The sequence below is a fragment of the Embiotoca jacksoni genome, unplaced genomic scaffold (genome assembly GCF_022577435.1).
Source record: "Embiotoca jacksoni isolate LCO1_2020_lvr unplaced genomic scaffold, fEmbJac1.0.p SCAF_12, whole genome shotgun sequence".
Lineage (NCBI taxonomy): Eukaryota > Metazoa > Chordata > Actinopteri > Embiotocidae > Embiotoca > Embiotoca jacksoni.
Window position 1 is genome coordinate 8,875,631 of NW_027185252.1, and position 18,669 is coordinate 8,894,299.

General features: G+C 41.1%; 3 protein-coding genes across 4 annotated transcripts; 1 reads left to right on the forward strand and 2 right to left on the reverse strand.

Annotated features, from left to right (window-relative positions):
• Window positions 1–728: 728 nt before the first annotated feature.
• On the reverse strand, window positions 729–4,210 carry rps24 (ribosomal protein S24). Of its 2 annotated transcripts, none has more exons than XM_069144601.1 (5): window positions 4,166–4,210; window positions 3,426–3,491; window positions 3,105–3,314; window positions 2,461–2,574; window positions 729–1,452 (listed from the first exon to the last, which is right to left on the reverse strand). In XM_069144601.1, exons 1-5 carry the CDS (start codon window positions 4,166–4,168, stop codon window positions 1,447–1,449), a joined length of 399 nt encoding a protein of 132 aa, XP_069000702.1. In that variant the 5' UTR covers window positions 4,169–4,210; the 3' UTR covers window positions 729–1,446. The 2 variants fall into 2 exon arrangements, with proteins under 2 accessions (XP_069000702.1, XP_069000703.1); XM_069144602.1 differs by having other exon boundaries at window positions 729–819; window positions 4,166–4,209.
• A 2,913-nt stretch (window positions 4,211–7,123) lies between these two features.
• On the reverse strand, window positions 7,124–14,112 carry eif4ebp2 (eukaryotic translation initiation factor 4E binding protein 2). Its single transcript, XM_069144604.1, has 3 exons — window positions 13,779–14,112; window positions 11,951–12,130; window positions 7,124–9,521 (listed from the first exon to the last, which is right to left on the reverse strand). The coding sequence occupies exons 1-3, from the start codon at window positions 13,909–13,911 to the stop codon at window positions 9,490–9,492; spliced, it is 345 nt and encodes a 114-aa protein (XP_069000705.1). The 5' UTR covers window positions 13,912–14,112; the 3' UTR covers window positions 7,124–9,489.
• Window positions 14,113–14,446: 334 nt separating this feature from the next.
• ppa1b (inorganic pyrophosphatase 1b) lies at window positions 14,447–18,076 on the forward strand. The gene is made up of 11 exons (XM_069144603.1): window positions 14,447–14,605; window positions 15,346–15,410; window positions 15,845–15,898; window positions 16,180–16,299; window positions 16,403–16,489; window positions 16,642–16,768; window positions 16,875–17,002; window positions 17,196–17,281; window positions 17,424–17,499; window positions 17,591–17,630; window positions 17,725–18,076. The coding sequence occupies exons 1-11, from the start codon at window positions 14,545–14,547 to the stop codon at window positions 17,754–17,756; spliced, it is 876 nt and encodes a 291-aa protein (XP_069000704.1). The 5' UTR covers window positions 14,447–14,544; the 3' UTR covers window positions 17,757–18,076.
• Window positions 18,077–18,669: the final 593 nt, after the last annotated feature.

Sequence of the window (18,669 nt, forward strand, 5' to 3'; positions counted from 1 at the left end):
AAAAAGGGCGGGAGACGTTGGGAGAGAGGCGTGAAGTGTGTGGGGTGGGTGGGTGGGTGGGTGGGGGTGGGGGGTTACTCCGAGGACAGACTATTCCCTGCCATTTTAATCACTTCATTTACACAAGTCTCTCGGGGTATTTCGATGCAAATTATCTGAAAAGGTCACGCGGCAAAGAACGATGGCCATTCTGTTCCCAATGCAGAGAAAAGGGGCGTCGGTGGCCGGCCTGTGTATTTGCAGTTATCGGGTCTCCTTTTTTTTTTTTTTTTTTGATGAACGACGAGTTATGGATTGATTGGAGGTGAATACTTCATACTGCAGGTAAAAGACACGCTGGAGAGTGTGGAACCGGTTCTGTGTTTTCTTCAATGAAGGAGGCCCTCGTGTGGCCGTTTAGGTGAACTACAGCTTCATCTTTAAAAAGCTTTCCATTTCCAAATATTCGGAGGGAGTCGGGCTATCATTAAAAAAAAACAAATTCAATCACATTTACCAAACGGAAAACGTGTCGTAAAGCAGTCGGCACACGCCCGGGGTTATTGTCCCAGTTAGTCCCTGACTTTTGATATTTCCAAGACGAGTGACTGGACGAAAAGATGCATTTTTGGGCTGCCATTTAGTACATTTACAAGCTTCAGGAGTCATGAACGGATGTGAGCTGCACGAGCTGAACTCGATGCAGGCATCGGAACAATTGCTGTTCAGACGAATACACCCGAGACCTATTTTTTTTTTCAATTTTTTTCCAAACTTTATTTGATGACAATATACAAGAACATCTTGAGGATGGGGACCCTCCCTGGCTGTCCGGGCTCACTGTGGGGTAGAAAACAGAAAAATTAGAACGAGAGCCGATTTCATTTCTGCAGCAACAATAATCAAACACGGGCAACACGACTATTCGTCGGTCGTACGGCGCAAAGTGAGGCGGGCGCACGTTGTGAAGTAGTCGTACTTTTTAACAAGGACAAACGTTTTTAAACCCTCCCCCCCCAAAAAAAAAAAAAAAAAATCATAGTCAAAGAGTTACATTTTGTAGAAAGATCATAATTTCCAGTGTAAAAATTCACACTCTGGCAGGCTGTTAGTTCAGCTGCCTCGCACACAACAAACAACAAAAACTAAGATCCACATGCTGCACTCGGCTTCTTTTAACTAGTACTTGTCAAAGCACTCGTGTCTGTTCAAGTAGAAGTCACAGTGGGCAAAGCCTAATGGATATGCCCATTACTGCAGAGACAGTGGTACAAAGGGCTCGGGTAGTGGGAGAAACCTATTAGCCGGGAGTTTTAAACAACACGGAGGGGGTTGGGTGGGGGAGGAGGGATGGGGAAGGGGGGCAGTAGGGGGTGCGACATGCATGACACCGCTCGGGTCATGATGTGCAACACATTGGGGGGCACACCGCGTTCGTTCTGCGTCTATACCTGCAAAACTGACACTTCATTTCTGCAAAAGAAATCCACGGGAAGCAAAAATCGGGAACAAAAGATGGAACAAAAATAACGTTAACATGTTGAAACGAGAAACGTGTCCACAGAAAAAGATCTCCGGGCGGACGTCCACGGGGCGCACTTACCACGTTTAGACCCGGGTCGATAGGGACGGTGCTAACGTTCTACGGGCGCGCTGCAGCTACGTCAAATTCAGAGATCTAGTCTATGCGACTCTAAATCAGAGACGGGTGCAAAGAGGAGGGCTACGGGGGGGGAGGGGGGGGGGGTGCAGGGTTTCACTGGAACTACAAACTCTACCAGGGGATTGAACTGATTAGTGCATGATGTTTTTTTTTTTTAATTTTTTTTAATATATCGTTGGGAGGAATCTCCTCACGTCGTCGTCACAAGGTCTACAACACTACTGGTTTTAGAGCAGTACTTTATTAGTATGAGGGGAGGGATGGGCAGATAAGTATCGATCGAGCAGGGGTTCAAATCCTCTCGTATTAGATGCGCCGTGTACATCCAAAAGGGGGGTCGGGGGGGAGGTGTTGAGGCTTCGGGCGGGTGATGGTGTGAAGGCGGGAGTTAGCGAGTAGCTGTAACTCTTGGGATTATCTGCACACTGCAGTTAGTCTACTGATGGACAAACGTTTACCTTCTACAGATTCCGAAGAAAATTTGATACGGTTGGAAAAGATGACAAAGGAAATTAAAACAGTGAAAAGTTGCGGGAAAAACAAAGATTAGCGGGGTGGCAAAAAAAAATAAAAAAAATATAGGTGTGCAGTGAAAGTCAACAAAGAATCAAGTGCATTAAATTTCAGGACGCCTTCCTCTTGCTATCCTGTTGTAACTTGCTTAGATTAGAAAAAGACGAGCAACACATTATATTTCCCTGGCGCGCTATCACAGGAATATGTCATGACATTTTATGTAATGAGCCGAGAAGAAACTACAATTTTGGCCTGCGCGACTCGTTTCATTGAGCTGGAAGAATTTGAAAAGAACACGATACCTTTTTGCCGGCAGCGCCGACACTGGCCTTCTTGATGCCTCGTACTTTCTTCATTCTGTTCTTGCGTTCCTTGCGCTGTTTCCTTGAGGTCTTCTTCTTCTCGTAGAGGCCGTGCTAAGGAGCAAAGAAAGAGGGGAACAAGTGGGTCGTTTGAACTATTCTGGTCACACGTGCTCTTGCGTCGGAATATCAAATATTACATTTTAGACTGTGACTATCAGCGGGTGACACGCTAAACAAAAACAAAAAAATAAGGGTATGCTGTGGTAGAAAGTTGAGCTTTTAATATAAACAAAAGTCTAATTGTGCATCTCTTCATTCATACGAGGCTGAACTCGATTTCCCAACACACACACACACACACACACACACACACACACAGCGACCGTGTCTAATGTAAAGTGTGTATCATCAACTATCATCTCGGGGTCTCCCGCACCGTTGCACCCCGTCGTCCGGCCTTTTATTTCACTGCCCGTCGGCCAAATCCGTTCCCTTTCGCCCACAAACGACACCGAGTACCTCCCGAGTATCCGACAACTCTTGAGGGGGGGGGGGGGGGGCGCAAGAGCCTCTCCGTCTCCGACCGCCGTCGATCAAACCGACCCGCCCGCGCGGGACGCGGGTCTCCAAAAAAAACTCACCCTGGCCAGCCTGTGCTTCGGCTCGTTCTTCTTGGCGTAGTCTAGCGAGTCGTACACCATGGCGAAGCCCGTCGTCTTGCCGCCGCCGAACTGAGTCCTGAAGCCGAAGACGAAGACGACGTCGGGGGTGGTCTTGTACATCTTGGCGAGCTTCTCCCTGATTTCGGTCTTGGGGACCGTGGCCTTGCCGGGATGGAGGACATCGACGACCTTTACGCAGAGAGAGAGAGAGAGAGAGAGAAACGAGGAAAGCCGATAAAACGTGAGGCGTGTGACCTGCGACCTGCGGTAAACGTGGTGAAACAGACCCCCCCCTTTTACCATTTGCTTCCTCTGAAGCAGCCGGTTCGTCATGAACTTGCGGGTCCTGACTGTCACTGTGTCGTTCTGGAAAAAGGGAAGAAAACGGGACTGAATTTGCAGCTTTGCACTTATTTCGCCGCGGCATTAACAACAAGAGGCTCCACCACCACCACCACCACCTACCACCACCTACCTATCCTACAAGCATCACGTGTTTTGGTAGCTTTTCAAGAGCATCAGCAGCTTCTATAGACCTTTAATGGTCGTCTTGTAGTTCCGTCACACATTTAGGTAGGTAGGTATTTACTTTATTAATCCCCGAGGGGAAACCTTTTCGCTTTTAACATCCATATGCTCCAACTACGAGGGCCTAACGTTAGCCACCGGCGGCTAAGGGACTCCACGTAAATATACTTATAAAACACTTCTTTCTTTCTTTTTTTTAAAGAGCAATCGTGTGTGTTTGAGAGAATCTCTGGCGGAAAGAACGGCGAAGACATTTTAAGAGTTTATGCTGTAAAAAAACAGTAGATAAAAACGTGTGCGTAACGTCCGGGACGCACAGTGGTCATGTTAAGCGTTTGGACGGCAACACCGATTCCTCCTCCTCCTCTGAACGTTACCCACGAAAGCAATATTGATATTTTATTAAAAGTCTGACTTGAAGGAACACTTAAATCTACATGAAACGCGTGTTGATGAACGGATGGCCTTGATGATGTACAGATTTTACTTGTAAGTTTCACCCCACGACTCACCATTTTGACGCCGGTCTCGCTCAGGGACGTAGAAAAGGAGGAAGGACCGGCAGGCGACGGGATTAGTGCCTGCACAAAATTCAGTGGGTACGTTGTTGTATTGCCTGATGTAAAAGCGTGTAAATAAATTCAGAACTCGGCGAAATAAATGTATTTTCCGTTTCACAAAATTGTATAAATTGTTAGCACATGATGTAGTATTTAAATAAATATGGTCTATAATAATTAACTTAGTTAAGCATTAGATAATAATGTTCTGCTACGAAAACTTTTTTTTATTTTTATTTTTCAGCGTGCGTAACAGATTGATAAATTATGCACAAACTTTGAAGTACTCATTTTAATAGTGAAAATGTACAGAACATTTGGGTTTTGGGTGTATCCATGCCCAAAAATGTCCTGTTCAGCCCGTACGAACTCCCACACCTCACCAACCACTAAGCCTACATTGTTTGTCTACCCTGTAGTCTTAAATTTTTATTATTTTTATTTATTATTTTATTTATTTTTAAATACGCTTCAAACCGCAGACAACACAGGGACGTGTTGCAGAAGTTATCTACCTTAGTGAGGAGGTAATGCAGGTTTGGATGCACACATGAAGAACAGATTGTTTACAAAACCTTACTTTAACGAGAAGTAATTGATTTTCCTGATGTCAAATAAAATTAAAACTGTGGTATGCGGGCCCTCGCATGCTGCACGTCGGGGATCCAGCGGGTCGGGGCCGCCGGCTCCCCTACGTGCAGCCCGCGAGGGTCCGCATATTCCCCCTTGCAGTTATAATTTTTTTGTTCTCGATCTCGTTCCTTATTCTTCTTTTTCTTTTCTTTTTTTTTTAAATTGCTTTTTTTGGCTGTTTTAACATCTTCAAAAACTCATGAAAGTTGGTGCCTGACGCAAGTTTCATGAGGTTTGGAGCATCGTTTGACCTTAAACATCAACTTCCTGTGTCACTGCAAAACATCAAACTTAGCAGCATCGCCCTGGCTATACTATATACTATAGTATATACTCTATACTATATAATATATACTCTATACTCTATACTATATACTATAGACTCTATACAATGTACTATATACTCTATACTATATACTATAGTATATACTCTATACTATATAATATATACTCTATACTATATACTCTATACTCTATACTATAGACTCTATACAATGTACTATATACTCTATACAAAAAATATTTTTGGGTCACTTTTTGAATGACATGCCTTGCCTATGACTTTTTTTTTTTTTTTTTTTGAACATTTCAGATGACAGTATGACTTTTCTTTTTTTTTATTATCATATTTTGGACAACATACTTTGGATATTTTGGATTACTTTTTTTTTTTTATCACTTTTTGGAGCACTTTTTTTGAACTGACATGCCTCAAGTTACTTCTCACTGTTACTTCTCTTACTTCTTACTTCTAACCAGTGCACAATGAAAAAAAAAAAAGTCTCTTTTGGACTTTTTTTTGGTTGTTGTTGTTGACCTTTGGTTTGGTAGTATGACTGCACGCACAAACACGAGGGGCTTACCCTTAGAGGGACTTGCCTTAGGAGGTCTCGCCCTCCATGAACCATGTGGCCTACCCTTAAAAAGATTCGCCTTAGGAGGTCTCGCCCTCCATGAACCATGTGGCTTACTCTTAAAAGGATTTGCCTTAGGAGGTCTTGCCCTCTGTGAACTACATGGCTTACCCTTACAGGGATTTGCACTGTGTGGCTTGTTAAGGGGACTTGCTGTCTGTAAACTGTAAACCATGTGAGATATGTGAGTGGGGGCTTGAGCCTGCGTCCTCATGGGGTTGTTTCCAGCCTGGTGCTGGTGTCGTAGACCGCTGGACTATCTTCGGCACCAGATAATATATTGCGGCAGGAGAAAGTGTTTCAAGGAGTTCACTCAGAGCTTCCAGCGACTCAACCGACAGTCTGGTTAACTCAACAGGTAAAAGATTCTACTTCACCAAGGTTGCTATTAATGGTTCAGATTCCACTTTGGCCTGTTGATGGTGATTCAACTTTTAGTGAAGTTGAAACGTTTGGGGAAATTGAAAAAGTTTTGCATACACTACACATTACAGGAAGATATTTAATATCACTGCAGACCCCCTTGAAAACACGTATATCTACTATCCAATTTTGGTCGCATTTGAAGGAATATTTATTGACGGTGGAGTTGTAGGTTGCAGTGAACTTGAGACCATATTTTACATTTATGTCACTAATCATGGGTGTTTACCTTGAAACGGTGATTATGTAGATCTTCCGTTTTGTCAGGTTGAATGTGTGTGAAGTATCCACATCTAAGAACTTGGAGCTTCTTTACAGCAACATCTGTATTTTATGCATTATCTACTGTCATGGCTAAAACAGTAGATGAAGCCAATTCTGATAGAATCAGCTTTATTGGCCAAACATGTGAACACATACAGAGTTTAACAGGTTTTTATTTTGTCTCTCAGTGAAATTTACACCCTACTGTAATTTAGTAGCCATACAGTAAAATAACAAAGCTTAACAAAGTCAAGTCAAATCAATTTTATCGCTATATCACAAATCATGGATGTAAACTGTAGCCTGACTGGTTGGCAGAGGCATTAAACTGCAAGTCAGTAACTGTAGTTAGTTAATTCACATGCATTAGGCTGTAATCGAGATCACAGCAGTTGGTGGCCTGAGGAAACAGTATACCATGAATGAGAAAATTAATGTGAGAAAGAAACCAAAATGCTTACAGAGACTTTATTTTTAGTTATTGAGTACTTGTGATGTGACTTTTCAGATGTGGAAAAAGAGCTCCACTCTCTTGCACGGCATGAATCAGTGTTACTGAGGAGCATTGTGTTAAAAACATGGGAGAAAGGTAAGACTCTTGCAGAGACACAATAATGGGCCTAAAGTATCTGAAATAGTAACATAAAACAGAGACAATTAAAAACACAAAATCGTATTTTCTTTTTTATGGAATTTTATTGATCTTGCAGCAACAGTGTCCACTGGCATTGGAGTTTCATTTAAAATAAAGTTATTTAAAATTGTAACAGAAGGGTACAGTAAGACGTATACGATTTGTAATTTGTTTCAAATCTCTTTCAACACATAATGTTAAGCCCTCATTGTCAAACCGAACGGATTTGAAATATAAATCTGCCATCTGATTTACAATGCCGTAATATAAAGACTTTTATCGCCAAAAAAATGTGCAATGCAAACTGGGTTCAAGCAACCCCCTCGATGTATTCGTCACCAAACTTGGCCAGAGTTAATTACAAAGCCAAAAAGGAAAAAAAAAAAAAAAAAAAATCTTTGATAGACATCATTCAGTGGTTCCAGTCATACAGAGAAAAAAACTTCAACGAAAAACAGGAACTTCATGGTGATTCATTTACCAAGTTTAGAGCAGCTACTCGTACAGCGTACAATTAGCAGACAAGATTGTGGTGGAAGAAAATTGTTATTGGGTCAAAATAATTATGTGGTGCTCTCACCACGTTTCCATCTGAATTTCAGAATGACCCGAACACCATCACACTTCACAGCTGTTTTGAGGAAGGAAATTATGTAGAAAATAAAACATAATTTTTTTTTTTTTTTTTTTTTTTTTTTTGCTCAATTGCCAAGTACAATGTTACCTGTTCAACGTTACAGTGAAAAAATAAACATCTGTTGGAAAGTACAAATTGATGACAACGAACCTAGTTTTAGTTACTGCATTTCATGTAAAGTAAGGCATGGGCGGGCATGACGCTTGAGGAGAATAAGGTAATGTAAAACGGATTAAGGACACTGGGGACAGATTAGTAGATTAAGGGACAGCATCTATCAAGCCTGGCGCAAACAATGGTTTCTGGTTCTTTGCCACCTAGAACAAATTCCGAAGGCTTGACAGTGCTTATTCCCCAAACAAATACCCTCAATACTAAGAACTGTATTCAAAAAATAAAATGCATATAAAACATCTAGATTATTTCAAGTTTTTCAAAACTCCTCTTGTATCTCACCCAAAAATTAACATCGGGATATTAAAACCATTTTCACGTTGATCTGGCCAGGATGTTCAAAAACGCCGGCAATGCTGCCGAGTATTAGATTGTTAAAATTCTGAACATGAGGCTCCTGCCAGCACAACAAGTAAGTTAAAGTGTTTTTCTTGGCAGAGCAGAAATGTGTAAATAAAATTCATAGCGAGGTCATGACCGTGATGAATCCATTATACTTGGTAGCGTTACACTGGGCTGACATTTAAATGAAAAGCTGGTTTTAAATTTCCAGATTTCTAATTAGCATTTATGTAACAGTGGGAAATACAATCATTTGATGACTACAAAACAGTTCAATCGCAGCCTAAAATTCATTTTAAAAATACACGTTTTCCCCTGAAAACTGGGAACTCTTGCGGGCTTGTGTTGGTAATGGAAACTTAAAATCTTGGAATGGCATGAAATCTTCACCTAACTGGGAAATATAAACAACACAGCATCCCTTTATATACCGTCACTGAAAACTAAACGGTCCAACTCATAATAGATTGCGGAGCTTTTCAAGTAGTTCCAAAAACCAAATGGGGGAAAAAAAAAACACAAAACCACTTAAATAACATGCTTACAGGGGTCTTCAAAACCAAAGACTGTGATGAATATCAAAGCTTTTGACTGATTCTAAGGCCAGCACTAGAAATGACCACTTCACTCTGTCCCAACCGGTCGAGGCAGATGGCCGCCCACCCCCTGAGCCTGGTTCTGTCGGAGGTTTCTTCCTGTTAAGAGGGAGTTTTTCCTTCCCTCTGTTGGAGGTTTTTCTCCCTTAAAGAGGAGGGTTTTTTTTTGTTTTTTTCCCCTCCTAGCTTATGTGGGAATTGTTGAATTGTTGGGTTTCTCTGTATAATATTGTAAAGTCTTGCTGTAAGGACTTTAATGTGTTAAGTGCCATGAAATAACCCGTGTTGTGATTTGGCGCTATATAAATAAAGTTGAATTGAATTGAATTAATGGATCATGGCTCACAGAAAGCTGTAAAATGAGCACTGAAGTCTGATAACTGGACAATTTGTCTGGGTGAAAAATATTGAGGCCCAGCTCCCTTGCTCTGTGGTTCTTGATTTGAACTGGTAACCATGGAAATCTATTCAAATAAACAGAGTTGGCCACACTGTACCTGTATGTATGATATATTGAATCCCCATGGTTTTACACACATTACATCCAGCATTGAGACAAAGAGCTAAAGATGAGGGCTCACGAAATTGGTTTCTACAAGCCAAGCCTCTGGCACGCATGATGCCAGGTCATTTCCTTGTGCTGGTGTGGTTCCAGTCGGTTAGATGTCCATTTCAAACTGAGAGTCATCACCTTGAAAGCAAAACAAAACCAAAAAGAAACGGTATTGAGACACATCTGTAGTGAAGGACGTTTTTCCCTCTTTCAGGTTGATCTCTGCAGTGACCATGACTCAATGGTCTAAATTCCTTATTAGGTGAAGCTGACTTGTCTTCTGCCGTTGCCATAGAAACCCCCCCCGGACATGTGGATATCATGTACCCAATGCCTCCCGGAAATATAATAAACATTGTAAGCAAGCTCGGCCTTGTGGTGAGCCCGGCACACGTTTAACTCGGGTGCAGAGACGAATGCTGTCAGAGACGAACTGCTAACATGTGCTGACTGCATCTCCTTTATTTCACTCTTCTTTGTCGAGTGTCTTTAAATTATTTTTTTGAATTACACAACAAGGGTTGAGGCTTCTTCCAGCACACGCTAACTAGCTCCAGGATTTCCTTCACGACTGGGTTGATGTATTCTTACACGGTTACTATGTGGTGTTATGACACGAAGAACAAAATGTACTACTTTTTGTGTGGATGTCCAATCAAGTGTTGATAGGAAATGTTGTCAATTGCGGAACTATATTCCTCAATAAATTCTGTATCTCTGGGAAGCAGCTGCAAGAACTGTTGTTCTCCAGCACCGTTATTTGACGTGTACAGTGACGTCGTCAGTGGCCCGGAAGAACCACAGGTTAATTTAGCTGCCTCGGCCACCAGGGGGCGCTCTACATGCAGCACCAGGAGAAAACCTTGTCCTCTTTTCTTGTACTGCAACTAGTTTCCAACAGCAAAAATGGCATCCCAGAATAGGAGTGCAGAGGATAAAATGGCCTAAGATACATTTTACAGTGTTTCAGCAGACTCTGATATTCAGCTGTATGACATGAACCGGAGTACACAGCTGAAGAAACGAAGCGGAGAGAAGTTAATGCTGCGGCTACATTAGATATACAGGAGAGAACATCCAGAGACTGAACTTCAGAGAGCAAACAGCGACTGGTGGAGCTTTTGCTCAAACTGACATGCAATGCCAACAGAAACAGAATCATTCGGCTGCAATGAATTTCAGAGAGGGCATTTTTTTTTTTTTTGGATTGCTGTCACTAACACTGACTGAGAGAGTCAGACATTATAATGCTTGAAAGTTTTACTCCTCACTTGGACTGAGATGGAGACCATTTTTCAAGATACCAAATATAAACTGGAAAAGACAAGTAAAACCAGCAGGACCGTATTTTTGTCACCTAATAAAATGGCCCAATTTCAATTCAACCCCGACACCTCCCACTCCATGACGGAGCGCACATCAGTGTGAGTCACACTAGCGGCTGTGGAGGATCTCTTAGTTTAGGAGGAGTGTATAAATTCACCGGCAAGCTTTGGGACGCCCTCACCTTTCTCCAACAGAAACAGGAAATCTTTTTACTGAAAATATTTCAGAAATATATTATAATTAACCAAACATTTATCTGAAAGATCATTTTATACACTGTTGAGAACGATGTAGGAGTACGGGCAATGACATGACGCACATTTATACATAGTAAGCTTGTGAAAGGAAAACTTTTTTATTGACTTTTTTTAATTTTTATTATCTTTTTTTTGTGGCCATTCTTAATCTGACTAGATTCTTGTTTTGTTTTTTTCTCCACAGCTCCTGAAAACACATTCCCTCGGGTACACAACGGCGTGTTTCCAAAATTTGATGTAACTTCTAATTCCGTCATGTGTCCAGGAAAATAGTTAATCTAATGTCTGTTTGACAGACTACCCTCTGGACATAACTCACATTTGGCGGTTTAGTCTTGGACTGAAAAGCGGCGCTGCACTTTTTGGGAGTTTAGCTTGGGAGCCTGCAGCGATACAGACTTGGTGTTCGAGGGCTTCATAACCCACTTCCAGTTAAGGGCAATTGGTTTGGAGTGACACATAGTGGTGGCGGACCCTCCATGTGTACGGAGTGAGAGTGTATAGATTGGAATTGGGCCTCTGTTTTGTCGTGTGAAGCAGGGTGGTGATGCACGGCAACATTGAACTAGCAGTTTTTGTGCTCGGAATAGCTGCTGACGTTACAATATACGTACAAGGAACTTCCTAATCAATAACCACCTGCTTTCCTGTCTTTTGCTCTTTGCGAACAATTTTGTTTGGCTGCTTGTTATTTTCTTGTTGAATGGGTGCTACAAGAGGAGAGACTTGGGCAAAGGGAACCAAAGGATTTTTTTTGGGGGGGGGTTAGGTGTCCTGATGCATGTAAGCACGACCAGCGAAGCTCCACTAGCAGGAAAACTCAGGAATTGATTCCGTCAGTTGAGCACATTTACGGACAACATGGAGTGGACATCCACATAAAAAGTGCAAAGTGTTCCCTTTAAGAAACAATAAAGGCTGACTGTACAAATGAAACATATCCTATGACATGAATGGTTACTCGTTCCATACTACAAGTCTTACCGGTTAGGGGCTTCCCATCATGGTTTTTGATGTGGTTGTTGGCTTCATTCTTCTGGTTCTCACTCAGGACATGTTGGCTTGTCACTCCGGGGATGACAGGCAGGCGAGCTGGGGGAGTCTGGGCAATGGGAGAATTACGCCTGTCCAGCAGGAACTTCCGGTCATAGATGATCCGGGTTCCTGCAACAGGACACAGCAAGTTTTTGTTACCGAGGCCTTTTTTTTTTAAAGAACTATCTGACATGGCTGCAATCAAATGTGTGTGAGTCCGAATCTGGCCTTTATCCAAACGGCCTTGATTTGATTCACCCTGTCTACAAGCATCTACCTGCCCTCAAACAAATAGTCTTTAGAAAAACACACCTATCCCTGTCAGCTCCAGTTTATTTGCATATCTATTTTTGCACACGTTTCTGTTGGGAAAAAGTCAAAAACTGGCCAAACTTCCACAGTACAATCAAAAGACACTTTAAATTTCTTTCCAGTCAGAAATCAGCCTACCTTGTACAGATTTTTGCCTCTAAATGATTATGGTGAACCTCTGTCTTGATAACATTGCTGGCATCAGAGGTCTCTTTGTTTATTTTTTGGTTTTACAGTAAACCTTTTGACTTCATGTCACTTCATGACAGGAAAACAAGGTCAGAACTAATAACATTAATAATGATTATGTAAATTTTTTTATGCAGCAATACATTTTATGAGCAACACCTGTGTGACAGACCAAAATGCCTGCTCTGAATAAGGTCTTTTCAACTTGAGTTTTACTTCATATATAATATTTTCACATTACTCCCTGTAATTGCTCTATCACCGTCAGAAACCACAGCTAGAAAAAAAACAACAACAAATCTAAATATTCTCAAATTGTGTATTTGATGTAGAGCCGAAATGATTGAGTGACATAAGCAAAACAATTAATTGCATCAGTGATGATGAACGTAAAAAAAATAAAAATCAAATGTCTTGCCATTCCTATGCACGTCGGGCACGCAATGTGGCGGTTACACAACACAGTGCTGCACTTCCTTATTTGCCTATATTCACTGTAATGAATCATACATCTGGCAGAGGTCCAGCAACGTGATACATAGCTGATGCACATCGTTTGATTTTTATAAACTACCGATTGTCAAAATACTGCTCGACATAACTACCAAATAAACAGTTTCACCTTCTGTAAATACAGTAACAGCTGAACAATGAATTATTGCACCACCTGCTGCAGGGACAGCGGAGCACTTTCTCCAAAAGACTCCTCCAGCTCCGCTGTCACAAGGACAGACACAGGAGATCATTCCTGCCGACCGCAATAAGACTGTACAATAACTCACCTCTGGCAAAATCCATCACACAACAATAACACTGTTGTCTGTGTTCTTGGTTGTTGTATATAATATATATAGATATATACTCTACTGTATATACTGTGCATTTTATATTTTATATTTTCACTGCCATTTTACTGCTATTTTATTGCTTTCTATTATTCTATTACTATCTTATTGCTTCCTGTATGCTGCTGTAGCGGAAAAAAAAAAAAAAATTCTCCTCGGGGATTAATAAAGTAACTACCTAACCTAACCGAACCTATCACAAGCGCTGCGCTGCAAACCGACCAATCAGGCAGCATGTAGAGGTAACAGGGGCGGGGCTAAGCTTTGTTTTTGTTTTGATCGGGATGACAAGGCAGCCTAGGCCACACTGACAGGAACAATTAAAGGTTAGCTGACAGCACAGGCAGCACACAAAGCTAATTATCGTCCATTTTGTTTAAAAAAAAAAAAATTAAAAAAAAAATAATATAGAAGATGGGACATCAACTTACCTCCAGGAGTGGTAGAGAATAAAGTGCCTCCAGGGGTGGTACAATAGTCATGAGGTAGCTGCGTTGTGTCGTTGATCAACACCGTCCTGGTCGGGATGGCCCTGCTCTCGCTAAACTGACGACTGCTCGACATTTTCAGCGCCGATTCGGTGACAAATCCAGCAGCTGCAGAAAAATCGGGGTGTTTATTTCCCGACGGACGGTGGAAACCCGGGCCGTTCCCCACTCTCTTATATCTTCCCCCAAAAGCTTTCTTGTCTCTCCTTTCGTCCTCCCAGCCGTCAGCACCGTCCCCTCCCTCAAAAGCAAGGCAGGAAGCACGACAAGCTGCGGGGCGGATATGACGACGGCGAAGCGGACCGTCACTGAAGTCGGCTCACTTTCTGCACCGTCTCAAACATGTTGTGAATACTTGGTTTGTGTGGTCGTTCAGACCCTCTGCAGGAGGACAATTGTTGTCGACTCTGTACGTGACAAAATATGCCTAATACTTTAATAAACACAATAACCAGATGACAACATGTGCCGTACCTTTATCGTTCATCATATGTTTTGTTTTTTGTGGTTTTATATACAATCAAGACGTTCTTCTTGTTCACGTAGAACGTAATGCATCTATTAATGCTCTTTCCGATAGCCCGTGAAGGCATCATTGGCAAAACTGCGCACGCGCGGTGCCCTTTAGGACGTTACACTAAGGCAGCCAGCTCAGTCGCTTTATTCTGCCGCCATCCTTCATCCCAGAATCACACACCTGAATATAAACATGAGCTTCACAGTGGAAGAGAGGGGGAACCCAAACTCCTTGAGCTACCGTTTGTTTTTCAGTGAGTAAAAAGAAATGTAATGAAATAAGTTTTGTCTTTGTTTGCCTCTTTGAGGACTCTCCTCGTACGACCGGCCAGCTGCAACCTCCCACGTGTCACTTATTCATTCTCGCTGATTTATACCATGTTCAGCTGTAATTTTTGTACTTGCATTGTTAATGTGCGTGTTGTTTGGATATTCACGAGGTTTCCTTTTGAGTCATTTAAGTTGCGCCGACCAGTTGCGCCGGTTTTTGCCTCGTCACACCTCGAATGATGTGAATCTGACAAATGGTATATTTCATTATAACTGTTCTTGCCTGAACTTGATCGAAGGAAGTCGATTATTATGGAAATTCTCGAAGGGTGATTGAACACGTCATCCAGCTTTAAAAATAATAAAAGGTTTGAGTTGGTGAGACAACGCCCTCTTTGATTATAACAAGTATTGAGTGTTGCTTGTCCTCATGTAGTAACATTATCACAATTTCGTAGTGTTGCTTCCTTTTTAGTGTATAGTTTTTAAAGATGAATTCAAGTCTCGGATCTGTCGGAATATGTTAAAGTTGCTGTACAGACAAAAATACCGGAAGCATATTCTATGCCGTGCTTTCGACAAGTGAAAGTAAACCTGAACTACCAGTGCGGTCAGGATTGTTTCTTCCTGGTAGAGCTCACTCAGCTGTTGATCTAACAGTTAAAACGGCAACTTGTATCTGCCTGCTGTATTAATACATGTTTTCAATCTGACTCTCTTACAGAAAATGCTGAAGGAAAGTACATCTCCCCATTTCATGACATACCAATCTATGCTGATGAGAGTCAGGTAAGGAAGCACCTGTCACCTTTACCTTATTAAATATATATTCTTTAAAATTACTTTTTGGTTAAATCCCACCTGCAGTTCTGCCACGAATATTTGTAGCTACAGTATCTCAATTACTTTGACATGGAACTGCATGAGGTAATACTCTCCAGAATAGTAAGGCCATTGTCTGTTTGCAAGGCAATGGCCTTTGGTCAGTGCTGTGTCAATATCCCTTGTGATTGCAGCAGATTATCTATGATCTTATCTTCATGAAACAGTTAATCTTATTTGTGTTTTACCCAAAGTAATTGCTGATTAAGAGCTATAATGTAGCTCCTTATTCATATAATGATGATGTGGTTTCAAATTGTGTCTCTTCGTGTGTACAGTTATGTACAAATGTAAATTTTAAGTAATTTAAAGATGTTCAGACAGATTGTTCTCTTTTATAGAACATCTTTCACATGGTGGTTGAAGTACCAAGATGGACCAATGCAAAGATGGAGGTAAGACTATTTTTCTGATCTTTGAGCATCCGTTTTTTGGATTAGATTTTTGCAGCTTTGGCTTTAGCTTTTGTCAGTTTTTATACACCTGTGTCCATAATAATGTCTTAATTTCGTAAACCCACATATATCATGACACGGCTATTTCTAGCCGTGTCATGATATAATCAATGTGAATGTAATATGTATTTAGGTATACATGTCTTTTTGACATGATTGATAACTGGTATTTTAGCACTGATTGGCTCTTTAATCGTAACAGCATTACTATTGTCTTTTAGATCGCTACTAAAGACCTCTTGAACCCAATCAAGCAAGATATAAAGAAGGGAAAGCTGCGTTATGTGGCCAATATTTTCCCACACAAGGGCTACATATGGAACTACGGGGCCATTCCTCAGGTCAGTATGTTGTCTGAGACACTGTGTGCATAGGTCATTTGTTTTAATGCTGATCAATAGGAAACGTTGAGTAGATTCATTTAATTCTGATGTCATGTTTTAGACATGGGAGGATCCAGCACACAAAGATGGAGACACTGGCTGCTGTGGTGACAATGATCCCATCGATGTCTGTGAAATCGGCAGTAAGGTACAATACTGGCTGAGGATTTTACAGCCTGAACTATGTTTTTTACATTATGTCACCCGGAAAGAGTCAAAGTCATGCACGATTTTGATGTTTGTACAGATTCCTATCATACAAAATGACACTGCTGATGCAAACTGAAATGTCGTGTCCAGGTGTGCTCCCGTGGGGAGATAGTCAAAGTAAAGGTACTCGGGATCCTGGCCATGATCGATGAGGGTGAAACTGATTGGAAAGTGATCGCAATCAATGTGGAGGATCCTGAAGCAAACGACTTGAACAGTAAGCACCTCCGTTTACTCGAGCCCCTTTTTGTCTGTTTGAGTTTTTCTGCCATGCTGCATCAGTCGTATTACTAACTTGTTTTGTTGTTCCTGTTGATGTTCAGACATCAGTGATGTTCAGCGCCTGAAACCCGGTTTTCTGGAGGCCACTGTCGATTGGTTCAGGAAGTACAAAGTGCCAGATGGGAAACCAGAGAACCAGTTTGCCTTCAATGAGGAATTCAAAGACAAGGTCTCCACCCAACATACCTCATTTAGTCATTATTAGACTATAAATAGATGCATCTTATAAGTTGCCTTGCTGCCTGTCAAACAGTGAACCTGCCATGCAAGAAAATTCAGTTTTGTCAAGTTCATAGGAAAACCTGAACGAGAATTACAATATAATTAATCGTGAAAACCATACTTTCAACTTTATGTTTCAGGACTTTGCCATTGAAGTAATCAAGAGCACTCACAAGTTCTGGAAAGCCCTCATTTCCCAACAGGCAAATGCTGGTGAACTAAACTGGTAAACACAGCCTCTCTTGCTGCAGTGACTTTAGCTGAAACACTTTTTGCTTTTAGAACAAATGTACTTTCAGATGCAAAAAAATATCTTGATTACAAATGATTGTATTTAATATAAATGTCTATTTTGTTAAACAAAACAGCAAAAACACGTGTGTCTCAGCCAGTGACAGCCTGTGCTGCTGCTCAGCAGACGAGGCTAAAGCTGCTGTTGGCGAGGTAAGTACGAATTTCTTTACATTTTGCCACATAACATCAGATATTTCAACACAAGGCCTTTTTTAACTAATGTTTTTTTTTCTATTTTCAGACATGTCCTTGTGGAAAGGAAGAGCCTATCCCCTCATCAGGTAGTCTGCCTTTAAATATTCCTGCCAGATTACTGACTTCCTCCTGAACTTGCCTGATCTGATGTGAGACTGATGGTCATGTTTTCATTTGCAGTTGATAAGTGGTTCTACCTTGAGAAGAAGTAATCCAGGAGCTGTTTGGATTGGATCAGAAGAAAAGGCTCTTACTTGAAGTTGACGGTACACTATATGACCCAAAAGGATGACGGGATGGTTCGGTCGGGGTCAGCTGTTTCCCTGTAGATGGAGAAATACTGATGGTGGTTTGATACTGTAGAAGAGAAAAGTTCATGTGTACTTGTGTCTTGACCAACAAATTTTCACTTATTTAACAAAGATCTCTTTGGAGATGTTCTGTTATGAATACATTACAGATACTATGCCTAGTAGATACTTGTGCCCTGTATGAAACTGAACTGCTTTAATAAAACTTCTCTGTTAAATTATCAACGTGTCAATTTAATCACTAGAGGTGTTGGAGTGAGAAGGGAAAAGAAGTGACATTTGCTTTATCTTCATTAACAGTTTATGCCAAACTGAACTTCTCTCTGTCATAATGCTGCCACCTAGTGTTTATTGTCCCCCATTTGTTTTATTTTTTAAGTGTACAGTAATGCAGTATCTTTTCATGTATACATGTTTTAGAGTAATTGTAATGTGCATTGGGCCTTAACACCAGATTTGTTTTCTATAAGTACATACTGTGCTGTCAGTCAAGTGTGCCTGCTTGTGGTAAAAATGTAGGTTTTGGGGACAAAAAAAGAAGAGGAGCAAAAAAAGGGAATGGCAGAGAGATTTCCAGATATGTTAAAGAACAGAGTTATAACATTCCTATTTGTTGCTACTCTACTTTATGTAAAGAGTATAGAGCAAAAGTTGTAAAGTAATAAAGGAAGGGAATGTGTATATATATGCAGTATATGTAAATATATGTATGTATATATATATATGTGTGTGTGTGCGTATATGTATATGTGTATATACATACATATGTATATACACATATACATATATATATATATATACATACGTATATACA